The sequence below is a fragment of the Ursus arctos genome, unplaced genomic scaffold (genome assembly GCF_023065955.2).
Source record: "Ursus arctos isolate Adak ecotype North America unplaced genomic scaffold, UrsArc2.0 scaffold_21, whole genome shotgun sequence".
Taxonomy (NCBI): domain Eukaryota; kingdom Metazoa; phylum Chordata; class Mammalia; order Carnivora; family Ursidae; genus Ursus; species Ursus arctos.
The window spans coordinates 5,747,559-5,772,584 of NW_026622886.1; the positions used below are offsets into that span (position 1 = coordinate 5,747,559).

General features: G+C 42.5%; 1 protein-coding gene across 27 annotated transcripts in view; it reads left to right on the forward strand.

Annotated features, from left to right (window-relative positions):
* The window catches only part of RBFOX2 (RNA binding fox-1 homolog 2), a 269,661-nt gene that overhangs the window by 110,443 nt on the left and 134,192 nt on the right, over positions 1-25,026 (forward strand). For 2 of the 27 annotated variants that reach the window (XM_048218054.2, XM_048218057.2), the window contains exon 1: positions 14,817-14,873. The exons of 23 other annotated variants lie outside the window; for them this stretch is intronic. In XM_048218054.2, coding sequence (XP_048074011.1) covers positions 14,859-14,873 — 15 coding nt within the window. In that variant the 5' untranslated portion in view covers positions 14,817-14,858. Of the gene's footprint in view, positions 1-14,809; positions 14,874-25,026 lie in introns of those variants that run through there. 2 more of the 27 variants (XM_048218050.2, XM_026499704.4) reach the window with 2 other exon arrangements.

A 25,026-nucleotide genomic window follows, 5' to 3' on the forward strand; every position in this document is an offset into this window, starting at 1 on the left:
GGCACATGCCATTCACCCGATTTTATAGATGAGAAGAGTGAAGGCTAGGGAGGCTGTCCAACTTGCCCAAGGTCAAAGCTACGAAGGCCCATCTGGCTCTAATGCCCAAGCTTTCTTCCATTCCACTGGGCTGACTAAAAAAGCCCTAGAAGTCCTTCCAGCATTTTCATTCTCATGCTCTGAAAGCTTTAACTCCTTAGTGGCTTTTAGCCCTGCCCTATGGAAGACCAAACACTGCTGTCTTCCCATTCACAGCCCTGTCCCTAGAGCGAGTAAGTGACTTAGACAGTCCTGCCATCTCCTGAAAGGCATGAAAGAAGATGGTGTAGCATCAGTTTTCCCCTCCTTCCATAGGAAAGTGCTCGTCCCTTCTAGCCAACATCCACCTTTCCTCATGCACAGGCAGGTATTTCCTTTCCCCTTTGTCTTGTGTTTATGATTGTTGGGTAAGTATGTCTGATTTAAGGGAGGGGTAGAATTTGAAGAGAGTAAAAAAAAAAGAACAAAAACCCCACCCCCTTTACTTGAAGCTTTTCTACACCATAGATGCTGCAGTATTGGGTTTACCCCTACCTGGAACCCCTGACATCTGTCCCCCTTTGTTAGAAGCTTCCCCTTTCCAAGAGCTTTGTTTTTCATGATAGTCCCCATAAATTCTCCTAGCCATCTGGTATAATAGGGACATCTTGCCCAGTGGAACACTTTGTGTTTCTCTTCCTGCAGATTTTACTTTAAAAGTCACAGAGAAAATAGCTCTCTTTAGGTGAGTTCTTATTGATATTCTCTTGCTACCAATTTAAAAGAAATTATAATAGTAGCCCTAAAATGTCAGATTTGCTAAGGAGGCATTTTCTGTCTTTTGTGGGCTGAGAAAAAATGACAATAAACAGATTAACAATTGTAATTTATTTAGACAGGCACTACCTAAGTGTTGTATGTACATTATTTCTGATTTTCATAATAGCCCTGCATTTATAGACGAAAAAAATAGCAGTTGAGAGAGGTTAGGTTAGAGTCCTTGCTCAAGGTCACAGCTCGTGAGTGGTGATTTGGCAATTTGATGCCACTTCCAAACCCAAGTTCTTTCTTTAGTACCATGCTGCCTCAAGAAAATGATCTTGAGAGTTCATTTAAGCATCCATGTCCATGCCTCAGCTCTGATCACCCAGAAAATCTATGTCTTCTTTTAAAAAGGGAAGTACCGCGTTATGTGATAAACGTCAGAGTTGAAAACAACTTTTTTAAGAGAAGTGTATTTTCTCGTCTTTGGCAGCTTTTACCATCAGGTAATTTTTACTGATGTTTAGTTTGAATTATTTTTACTGAAACTTAAATCCATCCCTTTTGGTTATAAGTGAAAATAAGTGAAGCTGTTCTTCATCAGATTCTGGAGAGTTGGGGATTTCACTTTGAAGTAGGGTGGGCAGGAAGAGGTAGGCCTTAGAAGATGAGTAATACACAGGTTGATGGAGAAAAGCAGGTTGAATTTTCTTGGAGTAAGGAAATACTAACATTTGCCGCAGCATTTGGTGTATCCTCTGTTCACATGTCTTTGAACACGTGAGAGTGAGGACGAGAACCTACAATGCAAGGCAGCTGGGTGTTAATACTTGGGCCTGAGGCTTCTCCCTCCTTTCAGGACCTGCTTACGATTCACTTCTGTTAAAGTTATGTTGGCCTCTCCTAAGTCGTGTGCAGTGAGAGATTCACTCAAGAGAAGTATACTTTACTACGCGGTCCCTGCCATCCGGATCAGCCTAACAGATATTTCAGCAACGAGTGCTGTGTGCCTGTTACATGCCAGGCATCTGACACAACACTGATGATCCCGAGATGGATAAGGCATGGCCACTGACCTTGAGGAGCCCGTAATCAAATTTGCAGTCTCACTCAGGATATAAGACCTACAGGCACAGAATTAACAAAAGGTGGTTATATGCTTAAGGTTGTAAAAAAATAAGTGAACCAGGGACAGCAAATTTTACCGGGGTTCAGAGAGCAAAGGGGTTAGGGTTTGCTAGCACAGTAAAGACCGGGTGCGTTTACAATCTCATCCAGGGTGTGTGGTGGGGCAGGGCCTGGGTGAGATGGGGTATATGGCTCATGCCACTCCTGGGGAAAGGAGACGGTGAACACGGCTCACTGAATGAGGATAAGGCACGTACCCTTCTGGAATCGTTGATGGGGGCCCAGCCGTTAGCATTTTAAGTGGCAGTGTAGAGATGCCGGCAGCTTGGGTAGAACAACAGCCGCTCAGTCCCTGAGGAGATCACAGTTTTTATGATAAAATTAATAAATCTCTTGTATTTCTCTTTTGGTTCCCTGGTTAGCTTTTGAGTACGATATTCTCTATAGTAGAAACCTTGACATTTTTTCTTGTTGGGTTTTTAAAAGATAGAAAACTTGAAGCTAAGTCATACACCGCTGAAGGCCTTAGGGGGGCCACTTGAAGCGTGCCTCGCCCGCGTAGCAGTGTTCTTGTTGATTGCCAGGCATTTATTAGGTTCCCTTGCAAAAAGCTCAGCAAATAAAGAACTCTCTCTCCCCCATTTTAGGTTCCTGAAACTTACCTAAACCCTCCAGGGGGAGAAGGCATAGGGAAAGGAGATTCTTCTCCGCCACTCTCCCCCCCCCCCCCCAAGTAGCTTAACTTAAGTACCCTGTGAAGGTAAAGATAAATGTGAGAACCTTCAGGATGAAAAGAACATTAGAGAGGAGAGAAGTCAGGGGAGGTCATATCAGGCTTAAAGTGGAAACTATGTTACAACCTAAGCAAGGAGCAACTGATAGGTCTATAAATAGGATTTTATCTCCTCATAGAAAATTTTTGGCATGGTTGTAGCTTCCCATGTGGGGGACTATTATATTTACTAAAAATAAACTGTGTTTCAGAAATGATTAAAGTAAGTCCTATTGAACTCATTTATGTTATTAAAAGTGTAGTCATAGCCTGAAAATAAGTTTATAGAGTTTAGTATGTACTATCTTTTGGGAGAACTTTGATATTGAAGCCATCAGTTAGATCTGGGATAGAATGGTCTGGTTCACTCTAGCTTGGATTAGATAAATTACTTTCTCAGAAGATAATGTTATTTCAGTGTTTTTATTTTTCCTGCTGGGTTAGAAGACCCTCAACCCCCCAGTCATACATCAGACTCATAAACAGGCATTATAAAATAAGTGTGTCATCTAGGGAAGGTAGAATAGTTCTAATTCCCCAGAAAGCGTACTACTTAATTAAAGCAGCTTGGATACGGCCATTCAGCAGAGGGTGGCATTTAAGTTGGCAATACCTCTGATAGCCCTTTTCGGAACGAAAACCTTCAAGATGTCTGACTTTGTTTCTCACACTCCTGTTATCCTGATTGTAGCCCTTTAAAACGTGCGGCAAATTCTTGGCATCTGTCTGCCTGTCAGCTAATCTCTGACACCCCTGGATAGCTTGTTTTCTTCCTGTGAGTGTATTTGAAATTAGTAAAAAGCATCTATTAATTTCAGTATCCTCTTAGAAGATTCTGAAAAGCTGAAATTTGGCAAATAGTGAAATTGCTTAAAGCATGTTCCTCAAAGTTATTTGACCAGGGAATACTTTGCAAACTATAATGAGTTGAACAACACAGGGCAGTATGACTCATGTACAACGTGGGCCTGGATTAAAGTAGTCCCCAGAAATGGTTTCAAAGACAAGTTAATGGCTTCAAGAAGTGAATTATTTGCTTTTTTTCAGACTTCAAAACACATTTTGGAGAAGTTAAATCATTTTTAAGTGTAAATATGAAAGAGATTAAGCCATTTTTGTTTTACATACACTGCCTGTGCCTGAACACACAGGTTACAGAAAGTCTTTTTGTATCAGGGGATCTCTCCTGTTCTCATTTCTCAAATGCAGCATCCCACTTTCAGTGCTGGTTTCTCCATGTTCCATAGAAGCTGTATGCATGTATTTCGTGTTTTCTTTTGAATGAATACATTGTAGAAGTAAACCGTTGCTAACATCTATCTAAAAATTGTTGGACTGCCTTCTGACAATTGGTGACATGCTAAAACAGCGTCATATACTTCCAACATGTCACATTCCCTAACTGCTTTAACCCTCTTACTACTGTGCCAGTTTTTTTCCCCTTACAACCACTCAGCTCCCCGTCGCCCCCCCGCCCCCCGCACCCCCTCCCCCGCCCCCACCCAGTGCTTTAGAAAAGAAAGCTGAGGTTCCTGATACAGTATTTTCTGAAAGGTGAAGAGTTAAGAAAGTTGGTGAAGGGGGCTTGACAAGTTCGTGGAATTCCTTGGATCCCAAACCTGAGTTTCTCTGTAATTGCTTTCATGTAATTTTTGTTTTGTGACTCCCACTTACCAGTCGACTGGCTGTTTTAGCAGTAATTGGCAATAGTAATGATAGATACAATGCTCTGGTTACAGACTAGTTAGCATAGTCTATTTGATTTGAGTCTGGCAGTATGCCTGTGATGTTGGCATTATTAGCCCTATTTTATAGATGATGAAACAATTTCTTAACATTTGCTGCAACATGGACGGCACTGGAGGAGATAATGCTAAGTGAAATAAGTCAAGCAGAGAAAGACAATTATCATATGGTTTCTCTCATCTATGGAACATAAGAACTAGGAAGATCGGTAGGAGAAGAAAGGGGGGGTAATCAGAAGGGGGAATGAAGCATGAGAGACTATGGACTCTGAGAAACAAACAGGGCTTCAGAGGGGAGGGGGGTGGGGGAATAGGATAGGCTGGCGATGGGTAGTAAGGAGGGCACGTATTGCATGGAGCACTGGGTGTTATACGCAACTAATGAATCATCGAGCCTTACATCGGAAACCGGGGATGTACTGTATGGTGACTAACAAAATGTAATAAAAACATATTATTATAATAAAAATAAAAATAAATTAAAAAACAGTGTTAGGGATTTTTCAAAAAAAAAAAAGAAAATGAGACTGTGTGTACATACATACACACATTTGACTGTTTTTCATACTGGAATCCAGGAATTGTTAAGTTAAAGTTGTATTTCTATCATTTTGGTGTGGAATGGTTAGGGACAGTACATTAGGGGCATAGACTAGTTGACTTTTTGGCCTAGATTTCCACCCTAGACATTTAAAGATTCTTTGATAATTTCTGTCATAGTCATCAGGCGTGCAAGCTATTAATGTATATAGAGCTTTCTCTTATTTCAAATGAAATTGAATTTTGATTTGTAAATTACAGTAAAATAACTTACTATTGAAAGGTTAAGGATTAAGTTCAGCTTCGTGTAACAGAACACCCCGCCCCAACTGCCCACCAAATGGCTTAACTGAGAGAGAGGTTCTTTTGTCTTTTGCAAAAAAGGAGTCTGAAAGTAGGCAGTCCAGGGCTGATGTGCTCCATGGTTATCAAGGATCCAGGATCCTTACTGTTCTTTGCTTTTCTGTCTGTAGGACAGCTCCAGCCATTATCCTTCCCCACTTAAGAAGACTTTCAGAAAGTCTCAGACAACATTTCTACTAATATCCCATTGGCCAGAACTTAGTCTTACTGCTGGCCACACCTCGCTGCAAGGGCGGTTGGGAGATATAGTTCTTTTTTTGTTCCTGAAATGTTTATGCAGACATTTTTTATGCAAAATTTTTTTTCAAAAATTAATATGCGGTAGCGATAAGGATCATTGCAGTTTCTGTTTCAAGTTCAACTTTGAGTTTTTTGAAATCAATTAATTGGAATTTCAAATAGAGGGTGAGGTTTTAGTAAGAATAAAATATAAGTTAAATATTTCGGTGTTTAGTCCTTCAGTTTTTTGAAGCGTGCGTGACCCATTAGATATGTTTTTTGGGGATAGGGAACTTGGCCCCCCCTTTTTTAGTTTAAGGGACACCTGGGTGGCACAGTCACTTAATCCATAGTCCAACTCATGATTTTGGCTCAGGTCATGATCTCGGGGTCGTGGGATCAAGCCCTGCGATGGGCTCTGCGCTCAGCAGGGAGTCTGCTTCATTCTCTCTCTCTCTGCTCCTTCTTCCCTGCCTCACATGCATGCACTTGCTCTCTTTCTAAATAAATAAAATCTTTGAAAAATTTGAGATGATTATTGCGTTTTAAATGAATAATACATGTACATGATTCAGTATTTAAAAGGTATAAAATAGTCATATAGTGAAAAGTTGCTCCCTGCTTCTGGTCTTGAGCCTTCACAGTGCCTTTCCCCTTGAGGCAATAGGTATTTTACCATTTTGTGTGTAATTCCTCATTTTTTTCTTTTTTCTTTTCAGTGATATTGTGCTAAACATTGTTCTGAACCTTTATCACTTAAAAATATATAGTAGAGTATTTCATAACAGTATTTTAAGAACTTTCTCTCCCCATCCCCCTAGGCTATGTAGTGTTACATTGTATGGAGGAACCATAATTCATTGAACAGAAGGATCTTGTCTTATTCTCCTATCTGTCCCTGCTCTGTAAACAACATTTGTTCATATTGGTTGAACTGAATATTCGTTCATGTTGCTTGAACTGTGTTGAATTTGACTATGCAGAATATTTTAGGAATGAGTTATTTCTGGTGGTGGTGTATTCCAACTCCCTGAGAGGATTTTCCCTTCTCTGAGCACCAAGATGTTTAAGCTATTTTGGAAATAAATCCTTGTAAAAGGTATTATGTAACTATATATTTCTTTTTCATAGTATAATAGTAGACACTTTTCTTAATGGTTTTAACACAATTGTCAGCATCAGTTATTGTTTATGACTAGAAAGATGATATTTCAGGAGCATCTGCTGGTTTGGCCTTACTCTGTGGTCCCATTTTGACATCTGTCTGCATTTTGATATCTTACCTGCTTTTTAGACATTTTTTCTCTTGGTCTCTCGTGCTCCTGATGTGGCTGCCTCTGACATAGTAGTTCCCTTTCCTCTGGTACTTAGTCCTTACTGCTTCCTAGTTCCGTTTTCCTGATTTGCCTTTCACATTTTCAGTGGGCAAATAGCCAGAAAACCAGGACAGAAATTTACTTCTAAAATAAAAATAAATAGATTGAGAGAGAAGGCCTGGCAGAACTTTCCTGCTAATGAAAGTACACAAACATTTTGGTATTTTGGGTACTTAGGGGGCCTTTTGCTTCCTGGTTATTACCATGTTCTAGAACAGCTCTGTCCAATAGAACTTTCTGTGGCGGTGAAAATGTTTTATATCTGCCCTGTCTGCTGGTCTCATGTGGTTCTTGAGCACTTGAAATGTGGCTAGTGTGACTGAGGAACTGAAAAGTCAGTATTAATTAAATAAATTCACATAGTGACTAGTGGCTACTGTGTTGATTGCATGGTTCTAGACTCTAGATAATTAACTTATACATAGCAAGCGTGATTATAATGGAGTTTGGATTGGGATGCTCTTTTATTGTGCTGAGCAGAATAAATTTATAGTTTTGGAAGAGAGGCAATTTGGAATGTTGATGTTCAGATTACCTTAAAGTAAATGATTAGATTGGAACTGCTTTTTCATATTAATATTATGATTATTTCAAACTAACATTCTAAAGCCATTGGTGCAGACATGTATTTATGGTTTGTAGCTGTGATAAAACTTTGAGTCCTTTTGGTTACTAGGGCAAAATTAGTAGTGCTCTAACTTTATTTATAGGACTTGGTTAGACAGTTGCCTGAGTGCCAGAAACTCCTACAAATAACTTTGACCTTTCCTAACAAAAAGTCAAGGGATAAAATGTTCCATAGTAGAAGATCTCCGTTGTATGTGGTATATACACAAAATACTACTTTTTAATGGAGAAATCGCAAACAAGAAACCAAAGGAATAAATAAGTGATAGATTTTGATATCAGCTAGGAAGAAAATAAACCAAACGCAGTAGTAGAGTATGGGGAAGGACCTCCAACTGAAGAGAGTGGTCTGGAGAGTTTTATTTGAGGAGGTGTTTTTAAGTTGAGGTGTGAAAGATAAGAGGGAGCCAGCCTTGCAAAGAATGAGGAGGGATTTCAAGAAGAGGGAATAATCGAGTTAATGGGTGCCGGGGAGAGGGGTGGACTTGCTCTAGATCGGGAACTGGCACGAGGTCAGTGTATTTAGAGCCTAGTGATTGAAGGTGAGATAATGATGTGCACTGAGCTTGGAGAGGCAGGCACTTAGCAGATCATATAGGACCTCAAAGGCCATTATAAGGACTTCAGATAGAGAACTTTTTTTAACAATTCAGTTATTTTATTTATTTGAGAGAGAGAGAAAAAAACAATGTGAGCATGTGAGTGAAGGGGAAGGACAGAGGGAGAGGAGGAGGCAGAGAATCTCAAGCCAACTCTGCGCTGAGCACAGAGCCTTCCTTAGTTGGGGCTCGATCCCATGACCATGAGATCATGACCTGAGCTGAAGGCAGATGCATAACCGACTGAGCCACCCAGGCGCCCCCAGATAGAAAATGTTTTTAAGTGTGGTGTGAAGCTTAGAATCAGGGGAGTGATATGATTTGAGTTTTGTTTTTAAAAACTCTCTCTGGCTGCTCTGTGATGAATGTTTTGAAGGGGAGCCACAGCGGAAGTGGAGGAACCCTGGAGATGTCCAGGAAGGAACTGATGGTGGCTTGGGTTAAGGTGGTGGTAGAGGAGATCAGAGAAGTCAGACACGTAGAACTTGCTAATGGGTTTCATGTGAGGGGTGAGGGATCGGTGGGAGGGGGGGTGGTAAGGAACTCTGCCTTTCATAATTGCCAGGTGGTACCACTTAGTGGGGTGGGGAACAACAAGTATATATTAGATTTCAAGGTAGTGGTGGTGGGAATTAAAGCCCAGTGTGGGGCGCATTATGTTGGGCTCATCTGTGAGATGGTCAAGAGTCTTACTGGAGCATGAGAAGAGGTCTAGGCTGGGTGTGTAACTTTGTAATTATAGCACGTGGATGGTATTTGAAGCAATGGGAATGAGTGGGATAACTCAGATAAAAGAGGATGACCCAGGATTGAGCCCCAAGGAACACTTCTTTTTTAGAGTTCTGTTGAGGGAGAAGCCAGAAAAAGGCACTGGGAAGTTATCAGTAATATAGGGGAAGAACCCCCAGGACTGCAGTATCTCAGAAGCTTAGAGAAAGAGGGTGTTTTAAGGAAGTTGCCAACTTTGTTGAATCCTGATAAGAGGTGAGATAAGTTGAGGACAGCAAAATGTCCATTGAATTAAGTGACATGGAAGTGGTTGATATTGACCAGTCAGTTTAATGGAGTAGAGAGCTTGGAAACTTTATTTTGAATAGTTTGAAGAAGAAAAGAGGGGTGAAGTAGAGACAAGTGTAGTCAACTTTTTTGAGAAGTATTACTGTGAAGTGGTGAGCTGGGAAATGGTAGGGAGATAAGGGGTCAAGGGAGAATTTTTTAAAAACCATGGTTCATTTAGTCATTTGCCTGTTATCGGACATTATGTTTTCTAAAGTTCTTTTGCTCTTACAGATTGCTATGCTGAACTTCCTTCTACACTTGTGGGGCTTTTCTAAGATAGGCTACTTGGAGATGGAATTGCCGCACCATAGGCCATGCATTTTTCAAAATTTCATAGATATTGCCATACTGATCCCCAAAGTGGTGTCACTACTGTATACTTTCCGCATCAGTGCATGAGAGCAGAGGGAGGTCTTCTGAAGATGGACGTATGTTTACTTGCTGGCATGACAGTGATGGGTAGAGAGGGGAGAGATTGGTGGTTCAGGGGAGAGGACGATCAGCAGAGCAGTGCAGTCCTTACATAGGTGCCTGGGGAGGGGCGTGAGGACAAGAGGTGAAATAGGTCTTGATGCCGAGCTTGCTTGCTTCATTGTAAGAGAGCATAAAGAAGAGGAGGTGCGTGCATTTCTAGGTAGGATTGTAGATTCGGTGGACAGGAAACACTGTCTGAATGCTTCTCTTTTATTTTTATTTATTTATTTATTTTGGGTAAAGATTTTATTTTTAAGTTATTTCCACACCCAACATGGGGCTTGAACTTACCCTGAGATCAAGAGTCACACGCTCCACCGTCTGAGCCAGTCAGGCGCCCCTGAATGCTACTCTTTTAAAATGAAATCTTTGGATAGAGCAACAGCTGAAAGTCGGATGGTGGGGAGAGAATGAAATAGGTTTGAGGAGAGGGTGAGAGTAGAGTCATTTTGGAGAGTAGGAAGCTTGCAAGGGCAGCTTTGGTGGGATTGCTTGGCACTGTTGAGGGCCCGGTTGAGCTTTGTGATCATGAACTTGCAGTCAAGTCGGTCAGCTTGGTTATGTGATCTTTTTCCAACAGCATTCAGCTGTGTGGGCACCGGCACAGAGAAGGCAGAGAACTGTTTCACCAGGTTTGGAGTTTTGCCACGTGGCAGGGATGGAGAGGACACATGATTGAGGGTATTTGCAAGAGAGGGATTATAATTATGGACCATTGGAATCACAGTTGCACAGAGGAGGGAAAGGAAGACATGACTAGCGTGGGTATATAATGAAGAAGTGGTTGGGATAGGGACTTCCTAGGAGGGCAGAAATTGTGCTGGAGGGGGCACCAGAGTGAGTAACTTGGAAGTATGGGAACTTACTTGAGAGTATGATTGAAACATAATAAGGAAAAACAGAGCTTTCTTGAGATAACGCATTTTCCTCTTTTAGGGACAGTTGCTCTGCATTCCCTACACACTGAGGGTAAGAGTCTAATAAATCCCCAATTTGCCTGTAGCTGTTCTGAGAGGTATCCAGGGTAAAATTTCCATTGATTTTGTCAGTCTTGATATGATTTTATCAATGAGTAAGTGTGGTGCAGTTTTGACACTGTCTTGGAGCCCTACACACGTGTGTTCAGCTTTTGGCTTCTTTGAGCCCCAATTTCCTTTTACATGTGAAAAAGATAACGTAAGGCCCCCCTTCCCGAGATACTGTGAAGATGTAATGAGAAAATACACACCGTGTTTTGGCACACAGTACGTTCTGTGTGAGTGCTGGCTGCTCGTGTCTTACCGAAATCAGTGGGCACGGGTGCAATCGTCCCAGTTTTATCTTCCAGCGGGGCTTAATCACCTCACTGGAAAGTGGCAGCCATATCTCTGCCTTTCTTCCATGAGTCTCTGCTGCTTTGTGAGGACAGTGATCTATCTGGACCAGCCTTTCAGACTTTAATGTGCATGCAGACCACCTGGGGCTTTGGTTATAATGTCAGTTTTGATTCTGTAAATCTCGGGTGGGGCCTGAGATTCTTCATATTTAAGTAGCTCCCAGCTGATGCTAATGCTGCCGATGCTCGTCCATGGGTCATATTTTGAGTAGCTAAATTCTATTAGAGAATTGCCCTGTGGGAATCCTTGCTATTTTAAGCTGAGAGGAGGCAAGGTTAAAAGAGCCCTATTCTTTCAACTTTTCCTTTTTTTTTTTTAAGTCAAATCCAGTTGGACCTCATGTGGCCCATTTCTATAGCTCAGTGTTGTGGTGAGTCTGTATGGTCTCTACCCGGCCTGAAGGTGAAAGGAATATAAATTATGTAGAGAGGGTTGCCTTGGATGTCTTTCGGAGATCTTCAGTGCCTGATTTCTCGGGTGTATTTTTACAAAATTGTCTTGGCTCCCCAGATGTGCACACTTCCCCCACCAGCCTTTTACACCCACAGAGAAACTTGCATAAAACATGCAGTCTCCTCAATTGTTGGACTTTGTGGCAGAGAATACAAAATGTGGCTCCAAGCCCTTCCTGAGAGTCTGGCCCACCAGACTCTTCACGTTACAAAATCTAGCACTTTAAGAAGCAGGAATTCAAGATGCATTATAGGGTTAGAATTACTGGCAGCACCCATATTGCTGTCCCTGGTAATCTGATTTTTCTTTCTCAGAAGCAAGCATGCCAGACTTCCTCTGTGGGCCCTCCCTAGGACATTTCCTTCTATGATGCTCCAATTCACGTGTTCTCTCCTCGGAACTAATATACAGGCCGATAAGCTTTAGAGTACAGTCACGCAGTCTGACAAAATGTTCTCCGGAGAGAAGGAAGTACGTGTGCATCCTAATCCTATGTGTGATACAGGACTGTGATCTTCTTCAGAGTGTCTTCAGAGTGTGGAATTGTTACACTTTTGAGTCTCTTAATCCAAATCCCGTGTAGCTATAAAGCATAGGTCTCCTTCTTTGGGTTTGATGATTTGAGAGATTTTTTTTTTTTCCTCTAACCTCTTTGTTTCCTTTTCTTCCTTTTTTTTTTTTTTTTTTTTTTTTAAGGTAGGGAAATGTGGGCATGCAGGAGCATGAATAAAGAAGGTGCCTGTGGGTTTTTGGAGGTTTTTTTTGGTGTGTGTGAAGAGACACAAAAGAGTTTGATTTCCCCAGACTGTTTACCCAGTTTTTAAAATTACGATCAGGAAAGGAAAAGAAGCATTTAGGAATTTATGAACTCTGCCTGTGCTTCCAAAGTTTATAATGGGGCCGCTTATGAGTGTTTTGGAGGTCGTTTTGGGTTTTGGTGACATATTTGAACTTTTCTTATTTTGTGTCGAGGACCTGTTGTCTCTATGTGTTTTTGTCTTTCTTTGCTCCAGGAGAGCAGGGCTATCTTTATCCCATCCCACCCTTGATTAAATGATAACACCATAAAGTGACAATATGCGAAATTCTATTGTATTTGTTCTTTTGATACTTGGTTAGGAATGAACGAGTGAATTTTGTGTCTTCAAAGAGTTTGAAAAGACTATAATCGCTTAACAGTGTAATTTTAATACAGTTATTAAGAACGGAGTATAGGGAGGTTTGGTGACTTAAGATTTAGGGCATGGGCTTTGAGACTAGAGAGGAAAGTTTCATACAAAAATTGATTATGGATGTAACAGTATATAGAAAGTCAAGATTTGTTTTCCCATTTTTTAAAAAAAGGCTGTCTCAGGTTTAGACTTGGAAGTTCTTACTGCTCTTTCGTACTGAAATGAGGTAATCCTGCCTTCAGAGGAAGCAGAGAGGTTTTGCATAAAGAAAAAGAAAAGGTTTGGGTGAGGCTGAGAATACCTGCCCCACCTCTCCCAAGTTTAAATGAGCTGGAAGTTAAGGTGGGAGGAGAGACAAGGTATTTATTATAAGCTTCCTGGCAGAAGGCAAGTAGTGGGGAAGAAAAGGAAAGGTGTTTTGACTTCTATCCTAAGAGAAAAAGGAATTCCACTGCAGCAGGTCTCTAATACAGGAGCCTTACAGTGGGGGGAAGGGTTAGGTAGGGGAGAGCAAGTGGACCTGTACCTGAGCAAGGCCTGCCTTGAGGGTGAGGCTTGCAGACCTTACTTGGAGATTTTACAAGCGGAAGAGAGCCGTCTCAACATGTCTGAGGGGAACAGAACCCTGAGGCAGCTGGAAGGTGGTAGGCCTCTTGTTTTGTTTTTTTGTTTCATGTTGTTTTTTCTTTAATGAGTTAAAGGAGTGAAATATTCCCCAAAACACAGAACCCTTTGAGAGTGTGTGGTGCACCTACTGTGTGCTAGGTACTATGCAAAAGACTCCATGGCCGAAAATAGATGGGCTCTCCCCTGAAAGATACAGATAAAGGAGTTCAGATTGGTAGGTAGAGGAATGCAGTAGTCACTGGCTGAAATAGTGAAAGCCAGGTTACAAACGCCAGGCTATCAGAGGAGGGAGGGGTCACGTGCTGCCGGGGTGGGCTTTTGGATTTGAGCCTGCAAGAAATGGGTAGGAAGTAAGGAAGGAGCATGGGAACTGGTGTATGGAGGAGTCAGCTATGTTCTGAATTAAAACCAGTAGGACAGATGATTTGATGATACTTGTTCACTGTTGAACATAATGGATCAAAATATGCCTGGCATATCGGAGGCACTTAGTAAGTGTTTGAACTGCACTAAATTAGGAAACGTGGTCACCGGGAACTTAACAGATAGTTTACACAGTTCTGTCGTTTGATCTAATTACGACAACTCCACAAGGAGTACTATACGCAGTTTTTGGTTGAAGAAACAGGGGCCAAGTCTGGTTGGATAACTTTCCCTAGGCCATGATAATAATAATTATGGACCCAGCTTCCAAACCCGTGCTTTGTAAAGAATCTGCAACATGCTAGGGGCTCAGAATCCATGTGACTCCAAACCCTTGCTTGTCCTCTCTCCCGTCAGAAAGGAGGCTGTGGTGATCTGAACTAGGGCAACAGTGATAAAAAAAGATGAAAGCCTATTCGAGTTTGTATGTAATTTTTCTTCTGTTTTAAATTCAGAATTATTTAGAAAAGTGGTGTAAGGCCAGCAGCGCAGGGAGGGAATACGGGCTCTGAGCAGGTTCTTTGTTTGTGCTTGGCTTGTGAGGTGGGCTCTGGGAAGAGTTGGACCGAGGGGAAACTTGACTCAACTCCCCTTGATCTTCTTGGAGGGCAGAGTCTTTTTGTTGCTTCATTCATGTTTAAAGAACCCATCTTAAACTAGTTTGTGTCTAGCATTAGAAACTGGTGCTGGTGGTTTATTACTAGCCCCGCCCATGCCTGCCTTTTGCAATTATCTCTGTGAGTGATGATTGTGTTTCTAGAAGTAGAATGACAGAGAGCGATTCCCTGAAGGCAAATAGAGAGAGAGTGCTGTACACTCGGCCGGTTCAGACACACGGGGCTGGGAACTCCCAGAGAGAGGGAGAGGGAGAGAGGGAGGGGGGAGAGGGAGGGGGAGAGGGAGGAGAGAGAACAACAGAACAGTCAGCTGGAGAGGAGGGAGGAGGGGGGAGGAAACCAGTCCTTGTAGATTTTTAAACTCAAGTGATTTGGGGGGGTTTCTCCCCACCCCGAACCCTTGCCCCCCCCCCCCCCCAGTCTGGCACCTCCTTTCCTGCAGTTCACTGAAGTGCCTTTTTGCAGTCCAGGATCAACTGACCGCTGAGTTTGAGCAGCCGGGTCTGACATGATGTACCTCTGGGTGAGTACAGAGTGCTGTGGGTGAGGGCTTGCACTTGCACATATAAGGAGTGGAAAGCTGCGAGGTTCGGCTCTAGCACAAATGGCCTTCCTCTCAGAGCACAGGCTGCCACATCCCCTTCTACTCTCAGGTGTTAGGTTTTTGAAACCTAGCAGTGATTGTGACATTGGTTGGGTTTGTTTGTTTGTTTTAAATGTTGTTTTTCTTGTTAGACTTAGGCGTGAGGGTGAGCTCCCAGTGCGGTGTCATCCCCTGGGTTTGGTAGGGTTGGAGAAGGCAGATGGGGCAGGCGAAACGAGCCGGCGGCTTCAGGAGCTGCAGCCTTCCTGGTGGGTCAGGATCCACCTGTGTTTTGTTTTGGGGGCACTGCCTCTGATAATCAAACCATCTCTTTAGATATCGAAAGCCAGTGGGTGGCGTGATTCTTAATTAGGAATGAGCTTTTATAAGTTTTTATCTAATAATTTTTATTGTCCTTCACAATAGTCTTATGAAGTAGGTCACTGTTGTTATGAAAATTTTATGAGGGAAGTAATTAAGTCACACAGAGTGACTTGCCCATAGTTAGAAACCAAGTCTATAGCAGCTAGAATAGTAATTAATAACCAGACATTATAAAGCATTTTATATTTGCCAAGAACGAATACCTTACATTATTTTAATTTATCGTTAACGATGACATTGTAATTTGGGATGAAGAGAAACATACTGGGATTGGAGAGGTTTTGAAATTGGGAGATATGATAACTTTTAGGGGAGTGACAGGGAAAATAATACAAGAAAAAAAAAAACACCTCGCTTTTAGTTGTGAAAATAAGAGCATCTATAGCCCCTTGCAAAGATGGCGGCACCCTCTCTTGAGCAGACAGCTGTTGTGTGTTGCTAAGGGAGCCTCTTCGATGTGATGCCCTTGGCTACTAGCCAGCTTTTGAAAGTTTCACTTTGCCCTTTGCCCTTCAGCCTAGATGTCTGGAATTGCAGAAACCTACTTGGCTCAGGCAGACTAAATTTATAAATATCAGAAGGCAGAATTTTAACTAGGTTTCTGGAGATGGATCTTGGTCACAGAGGGGTGTGTGTGTGTGTGTGTGTGTGTGTGTGTGTGTGTTGGGAGGGGCTTCTTTTCCTGCTTCTCCCTTCATATTTGAATATGACCTTGAAATTTAATTTCCTCCTCTTATTGATTTATTTTTCTAGTGTTTGTAAGAAGTCAAAGAACTTTCCGACACACTTTATGTGCTTTAAGTAGTTTTTGGCTTCCTGTGAGCAAGGTGTCTGTGTCAAGGGTCTTTGCGTCCTTGTTGGTGGGACTGATCAGCTCTATGTTGACCAGAGGATGGGTTCTTCAGTCTCGATTTGTTGGAAGACGAGTTATGAAAGGAAGCACATTGAATTCATCTCATTTCTACTCATTTATGTTTGATGAGAGCAGACAGTGCCAGTCTCCTCAGTTGCTTTCTTTGTGCTCATAGTTATTTGTAAATTTGTCTCAGTCCCCTGTACTTATTAGCCTTAGAACAGAGCTTCCCAACCAAAGTGCCGTATGTTGGACTGCGATACACATATGCCAACATAACTATTCCCCTCCACCCTTGGAGCAGCCAGATGGGGCCCAGGATTCCCTGGTCACTTGGACCACGTGCATTCTAGTTTGCCACTTTGTGCCTTAAAAATATTACAATTGTCTGTGTGTGCTGTGACACCTGAAAATTTGAGTAGCACTGTCCAGAGGGCAAAATGTGTGTCAGCTCTATTATTATCTGCATCGTCTCTCCCAGTGCCCCATACATTTGTTGAATTCAGTGAAAATGTCCGGAAGGAACCACAGCTGCATAACACCCAGATACAGAGAAAGACATCTTGGTGGTCCAGCGTCAAGTGGGGACGCATTGAGGAGTGTGGTGGGGAAAATTTGCCGGCCAAGGAATAGGAGATCGGAGTTTTGTCTAGGCCAGTGCCCAGCCATGTGACACTGGGCAATCATTGAACTGCTCCGAGCCTCAGTTTCTACATCCATAAGGTAAGAGAACCTCTTCTAATGCTCAGACCCTGTGAGGTGGATTTGGGTAGCAGTATATATGCCAGAAGGACACCCAGTTGTGCGGGAGTGTTCGGGTCTTGGTAAGCGTGAGAAAACTGTGAAACGTAATCATCCCTGTTGCCTGCTTGGTTTGTTACCAGCAGTGAGTTACAGGTACTATTTCTCAGAATTCTGGAAAAATTACTGAACTGTGTTCAGTTGTTAATACCCCTGAGTGGTATTGACGTGCTTAGAACCTGAAGAATAGATTCGGAAGAATCTGAAGAATAAAAGTGGGAGCTCATCCAGGCATTTTGGTTTGCGTAGTTACACGTGGCTCCTTAATCTGGTTCTGGGTGCCTCTGAGGTGGAGCACCATCTTGTGCTGTCTATGGCTCTTTGCCAGATCTTCTCCCCACTTTCCTGTTGAGTCCCCTTCCTTTTTAGAGAATTTGGTAGCATCAGTAGACAGCATGGTATGGTGCCAAGAATATGAGTTTTGAGACCTCACTGGGCCTAAATCCCACCTCTGTCATTTCCAGTTGTGTGGCCGTGAACAAATTACGTAACCTCTCCGAACCTCGGTTTCTTCACCTGTCCCAGAGGGAAAATAATACCTATCATACAGGATTATTCTGAGAATCTGAGAGCATCTACGATGTGGTGTATGGCACATAGTAGATGCTCAGGAAAGACCTACCGCAAGCCAACTTTTTGCTTTGAACATCTGCATGGACAGACTGCTCACCACCCCAGAGCATTTCGTCTAGCAAATTAAGGAAGTGTTTGACTTTGTGTAGGGAGAACTCTGATAAACAGACACCAGTTTCATGTGAAATATCTCCCCTTAATTAGTATTTTAGGTATCTGTGACTAGAGAACCCTCGTTAAAGTTGCCTCCTGATGGAGAACATCCCCATTGTTTTTTCTCAACTTTTTTTTACTGTTGTGTATGCGTGTGTGGAGGGTACAATACTGTTAAGCATTCCTTATGTCCTTTATATTCTCTCTCTCCTCTTCATGGCCTAAAACAGGGAGGAGGGTGGAGAGGGGAGGGGAGGGAGGGAGGGAAGGAGACACATAATTCCCATAGTGAGGGAACTTACTTGTTCGGTGATTATACAATTTATATCCAATAAACAAAATTATAGACCATTTATTTAAATTCCCAGAAATTAGGGTGTGTTCTGTCTGAGCTGATCTTAGCTAGGCTGGTCCCAGACTCTCTTACCCATATTCTCAATGGATGAACTTGTAGATTTCATTTTAAACTGTTGTTTTGTCATAGTTCAGCCCTGTCTTCTTAATAACTATGCTCAGCCAACATTTAACAGATGCCTATGATGGGCAGAGGACTGTGCTACCAGCTGGTACAAAGACAAAGATGATCGAAGACTTCTCATGCCCTTAAAGCATTTAGAACACAGCAGCAGTGAGCGTGTGTACACAGATAATAATGATTTTTGTATGCTGCTATTCACTTAAGAAAATGCTTTTAGATGTTATCTTATTTCATCCTCACAGCAGTGCTAAGGGCTAAGCATCATTGTCTCTATTTTACAAGTGAGGAAGGAGACTGAGAGAGAGCACATGACAGTAAATGGCAGAGCTGGAAGCTCAGTCCCATCTGTTTTTAACTCTTTGGCTGTTTTTCTTTTCACACTCTCTTTTGGGAGAAGCTGATGTTTTTGTTCATTTACTTTAACTGTTTGTTTATTGAGTGGTAACATATATGTTAGGCGTCTACCTCATTTAGTCCTTAGCACACCTGGGAGTTGGCCATTAGCTTCATTTTGCAGTAACTTTAGTAACCTGCTAAAGTCACACAGTTGAGAGTTGGTGGAGGTAGGCTTTGAACCCTGGTCTGTCTGGCCTCAGACCTTACTGCACCATTTGTAACATCTTTTATTTGTTCAGTAGTGTTTAATTTATCACTGCTGCCATTTAGCGTGCTATGGGCTAGACTAGAGAAATGAAAATAAGGTATGCTGTATTCTGTTTCCATATCTATTAATTACTTGAGACAAGTTACTTAGCCTTATAGACCTTGGTTTTCCAGGTTGTGAAAAGAATGTGGTAGTTCTTGGAAACATTAACAGAGTCATCTCAGAAAAATGATCCGCCATTTTATAATAGTCTCGGTAACTGATGGCTTTATCCTAAAACATGGAAGTCATAAACTATGAGTCAGAGGACAGAGTTTTTGGTACCGATAACGCCATTTGCCAGTGTATGACCTTTCTAGCATTAGTTTTCTTTTGGGGTGGGGGGATGGGCAAAGAGCAAGGGAGAGGGAAAATCTCAAGCAGACTCCCCCCAGCACAGAGCCTGAGGTGGGGCTCAATATCACGACCCACGCCAAAAGCAAGAGTCAGACACTTAACTGACTGAGCCACCCAGGCACCTGCAGGCTAATCTTTTAATGCTCACTTTTGGTCACAACTTCGCCATTCTAATTGGTCTACACAGCGAGAGAACTAGACTGAACAGTGAATTGAGTTATCACAAAATGTAGAAACAGTTCAGTTCAGATAACACTGGAGGCCAGATCCCGTGAATAGATACTTGGCAGTGAAAAGCCATTAAAAGATTTTAAGTAGGATTGGGAGTAGGCTGAAGTGGAGTTGATAATTAGATTTGTTTTTTTAAAAAGATACCTCCACAGATTAGAGGGGAGTAAGAGTGTAGAGAGAGGCGAGGTGTTGGTGTGTAATAGTGGAAGTGGCAGAGAACGCCCGAGACCAGTGAAACTGTAGGAGAGATGTGCCCAAGGTAAATTTGACAGGATGGGGGTGCTCAGCGGGGAGTCTGCTTGAGAATTTTCTCATTCTGCCCCTCCCCCCACTCACATGCGTGTATGCTCTCACTCTCTCTCAAATAAATAAATAAATCTTTAAAAAAAATTGGTGGGATGTTGTCAACATTTGGAAGGAGGACCAGGGTTTTTGGAGGAGGGAAGCCGAAGGGTATCATGAGTTTGATTTGGATTTACTATTTTAGGGGAACTTTGAAATGTTCACGGGGAAATTCTGCTTAGATAGTTGGCTACCTAGGTCTGGAAATACAGGGTAGATAGAGGTTTAAGCCATAAATTTGTGAGAACTCTCCAACAATGGTAATTGAACCGTGTGCAGGTATGATGATGATGGCTTAAGATGAGAATGTCCTAAAAAATGGCAGAAAATGTAGAGCAAGAAGAGAAAGTAATGTCTGGTAGATGAACCAACCCTCAAAGGAAGCAGGGAACAAGGTTCTAGAGAGCTTGTTCTTCTGGAGGAAAACCAGCACTCTAGGAAATCAGGGTAAAAGAGTGGCAGGAAGAGAGAACTGAAATATGCTGAGAGCATCTAGGAGTTCAAAGAAGTCTTTAACAGAGGCAGAGACAGGCAGGCAGAGTGGGTGAGGAGTAGAAAGGGTCACTGATTTTGGTGATTGGTGAGATAGTTTATATGTTTGGGAACCGTATATAATTCCGTGTGGCTTGTATGTGTGTAATGAGTGGAATAGTGGCAGATGAAAATTTTAAAATTGTGGAGACCAGATGATCTGAACAGTGTAGGATGTTTGCTTTCTATTTCCAGTAAGGAACCATTGATGGATTTAAAGCAGGATCAGGTATGATCAGATTTGTATATTAGAAAGATAGTAAGAGGTTTCTATTATTATTGGAGAATTTATATTTATATTGTGGGTGACATTGGTTTGATGCATATTTTAAAAGCTCAGAAAACTGTAAGGGGTTAAACGAATGATTGTATTAATAATAGGAGACTCCAGTGGCTAACACATTTATTGATGACAGCTGTGTGTTGGTCATTTTCTCAGGGGTGGGGAAAGAGCATGAACAAGACAAAACTCTTTCCCGTAAAGCGTTTGTATTTTTTAACTGGGAAAATAAAACTGTAAACATGTAAACAAATATGACTCTGAATGCTTTAGGGTGAAATAGGCCTGAATGGTTAACAACATCTTGTTAAAATATGGGAGGAAAGCATTATAAGCAAAAGGAGTGGTAAATACAGAATCCTCAGAAAGAAATGAGTTTGGGGTATACAAAGGACAGAAAGAAGAGGGGTGTGGTTGGAATGTTAGAGAGCAAAAAGGTTGTAGGAAGACAGGTAGGTGGGGGCCAGATAATTCCCCATGATAGAGATTTGTTTAAAATGGGACAGTAACGGAGGAGACTAAGCAGGAGAGTGGCTTTCTTCAGGGAAAGTGATAAGGGAGGTCCAGAAGCCGTTGTAGTCAAAGCAAGAGGTGATGACTTAGACTCTGGAGGGCAGTTTGATAGGACTAAAGATGGCTTGTCTGTGTGGTGAGAAAGAGGAATCTGGGTTATTCAGCTTTTGGGTTGAAGAATGAAGATGGACGGGCTATTTCCTTACAACAGAACAGTCCACAGAAAAAAACAGTACTTATGGTTTGGACTTGTTAAGTTTGGATCTCAGCCATCCAAGGGGAGAATTTTAGTGGCAATTTGATATGAGTCTGGAGTTCAGAGAAGTGTGAGTTGGGTTTGTAAGGTTGAGATTCGACTTTGCATATTTAAAGCCTTGGTGAAAACCCTAACTAGAGAATAGGGCTGAGGCTGAAGCCCATTGCATTTCAGTAGAGGTGTGAGGGTACTAAGAATTGTGTAGGGTAGGAGGAAGACAAGCAAGTATGTGCTATCATATACTCTGGAGAGAAAAGGGCTGGGTTTGGATAATTTAAGACCAAATAATTTGTCATTGGCCTGGTAAGATGTTGGTTATTGGTGAACTTGGGTAAGAGCTTTTTCAGTTGGAATGATGGGGATAAAAAAGCCAGTTGGAATGGGCTGGGTTGTTAATTGGTAGGTGAGGCTGTTGAATGTTTAGTTGTAGAGTGGGGCAAAGAATTGGGGCAGGGACTGGATGGGTATGTGGGTTCAAGGGAAGATGTTTTATTTTTTTTAATATTTTTTTAATTTTTAAGAATCAAAGTAATATATATTTTTTCTATAAATGCCTGTATATGCAAAAAAACTAGAAAAATACGTAGACAAAACTCATAGTGTTTGCCTCTAGTGAGGATAAAAGATCAAAACGGCAACACAGTTCAGTGTGAGCTTTTTTTTTTTAGGATTTTACCCATTTATTTGAGAGAGAGAGAGAGAGCACACAAGTGGGTGAAGGGCGGAGGGAGGAGCAGACTACCTGCTGAGCAGGGAGCCCTATGTGGGACTCTATCCCAGGACCTGGGGATCATGACCTGAGCAGAAGGCAGAGGCTTCACCGACTGAGCCACCCAGGCGTCCCAGAGCATTATCTCTGATACTTAATTTTTATGGCAGTGAATTCATGTATTTGTTTCTTTTTTTTTTTTTTTTTTGTAATTACTTGTTTTGTTTAAATTTTACTTAGTTAACATACAGTGCAATATTGGTTTCTGGAGTAGAATTCAGTGATTGATCATTTACATACAATACTCAAGGGGAAATTTTTAAAAGGTGGTATTAAAGCCTGTTGTATGTCAGTAGGAAAGAGCCAGTAGAGGGGAAGAAATTGAGGATGACAAAAAGAAAGAAGCTAATGGCAGGACCAGAGTATGTTATACCCAGCACACAGCAGAGGGATTGGCCTTAGTTAAGTAGGGCCAGAAGCAGTTCTTCTGGCAGCATTGTTTTCAGGCAGAAGAGGGAGTCCTATGATTGTTTCTGCTTTCTTTATAGATACAAGATGAACAGAGCTGAAAATGGCAGTATAGGGAGTGGAGAGATATTATAGATTTAAGGAGTGGGGACATGGTGTGAAATAGTGGTCCATCTCAAAAAATGGGAGTGAACTTACCATAGAGGGTGTAGTAGGCTTAAGATCTGTGGTCATCCGGGGCGCCTGGGTGGCGTAGTCGTTAAGCGTCTGCCTTTGGCTCAGGGCGTGATCCTGGCGTTCTGGGATCGAGCCCTGCATCGGGCTCCTCCGCTGGGAGCCTGCTTCTTCCTCTCCCACTCCCCCTGCTTGTGTTCCTCTCTCGCTGGCTGTCTCTCTCTCTCTCTCTGTCAAATAAATAAAATCTTAAAAAAAAAAAAAAAAAGATCCGTGGTCATCTGCTTGACCTGAGTGCTGGCAAGTCAGCTGTGTGATTTTTATCCAGCAATCTTCTGTTGTTTAGACACACGAGAGGAATACGTAGATAGTTGCATTTGACCAGGAGTTAAGATTTTATTAGATGAGTTACATGAAGAGAAAAGGGGGCAAAGGAATTAAGACTTTTGAAAAAGAGTGTGTATAGTGTTGGGCCCTGGAATCTGAACTGGCTTAGGAGGGAAGTAAGAACGTGGGAAGGGGGAGGAGGAGGGGGAGCGGAAAAGTGGTAGGGTCCTTGCATAGCTTTGAGGTCTTAAGGAGGCTGGAGAAATGTGGTGTGGGAGAACTGCCAGAGCCAGCAGACTTGGTGGTGTAAGGGTGGTGTGCTCCAAGTGCTTGAGAGGTTTGGAGATGGTGTTACTGGCGATGACAGTGCCAGGATATGATGCTAGGTGGGTGGGTGGGTGGGTGAAGTGGTGACAAAATATAGTCAGTGCTGGAGACATTGAAACAACACCACAGCTAGGAGGCCAGAGTGTTGGGTGAATCACCTGTGTGGCGGGTTGAAGTTGTCAAGAACGATAAGACTAATAAAGGAGAGAAGAGAGGGAGCCCTGTGCCAAGGCTGGAGGAGGTGATCTCCGTTCCGGAGGATCTGCAGTTTGGGTGGAGGATGCCTGTAAGGTCCAACACTCTATGGTCATGGGGATCAAGGAGGCTGCTTCCCCCCACTGAGGTATGTAAGGAGTGGAAGAGTAACTTTTACTGCAGTAGAAGGAGGATTCTCAGGGGCAGTTAGGTTTCCCTTGGAGCAAAAAGGTGAAAGGAACATCACAAAAAAGAGAGCGAGCATACGGGAGGGTTTACTGACGATGGCTCATGACTTCTGGGGCTGGGGAGGGCGGGAAGAGCAGGCGACGGGATCAGAAGAGCAGATGTGCATAGCTCTCTGGGGTGAGCCATCTGGAAGTCTTGGACTTCTGATGATGATTGAGGTGAATAAGGGTATGAGCCAGGATGGAATCGTTCCGGAAATCTCTTGGAAAAACAGGGTAATTAGTTAAATCTTGAAGCCAGAGCAGTAGTTCTCAAAATTTATAGTGCTTCAGAATGCTACAGATCACTGAGCCCCACCTCCAGAGTGTTAGGCGCATTATATCTGGGTCTGGGAATTTACATTTCTAATAAATTCCCAGGTGATGCTGATGCTAATGGTCCAGAAATTTTACTTTGAAAACCACTGGTCCAAAGAAGCTACTCGTGGCTAAGTAAGAAGCTATTTTGAACTGTAGCTCAAGGTGAAGTGTAGCCTGGGTGATGGGCAGAGGTTTCTTTGGGACAGCGTGTCAGGCCTCTCTGACTTCGGCAGTTTAAGGAGGAAGTGCGTATATGGTAATTTTTCTCGAGGGAAAATAATTTCTAAGCGATTATCAGCAAACATTTATTGAATGTCCGTTTTATGGAGCAAAATGAGGATCCCAGGAGTTGTATTTTCTTTCTCAAGGATAATGAGGTTAAAGGGACACAGAAGTCAAATAGATAAATAACCGTACATTGCAGCAAAGACGACATGCCAGTCCCTGGGAGGTATGGGCAGTTGTCAACAGGAGTTTAGAAAAGTGGGCAGTCATTGAAGATGGGATTGATTTGGGAAGGGTTTCTTAAAGGAAGTATAATTTACACTAGATCCTAGCAGAACTAAGAGAGACAAGCCAGATGGAAAACTGACCTGAGCAGAGGTGTGGTGTCAACAACAAACACGAAGCTTGATGACTACTCCTGAATCCCGTTGCCTTCACCCAGGCCCAAGACACCATGATGTCTTGTCTGTATTATAATAATTTTCTAACGGGCCTCCTGGCTTCTGTTCTCCCCAACCCCCCTCCTGAAGTCTGTCCTTAACACAGACATCAGAATGATCCTTTTAAAAGTCACGTTATATTCCTCGCCTGCCCAAAGCTCCCCAGTGGCTTGGTATCTCACTTAGCAGAGAAGTCGGATGCTGGCCTATGAGGCCCTGTATGACTGGCTCCCCTGGCTAAGGCTTTGACCTTACGTTCTTCTACACTCCTGGCCAGTCTTTGAA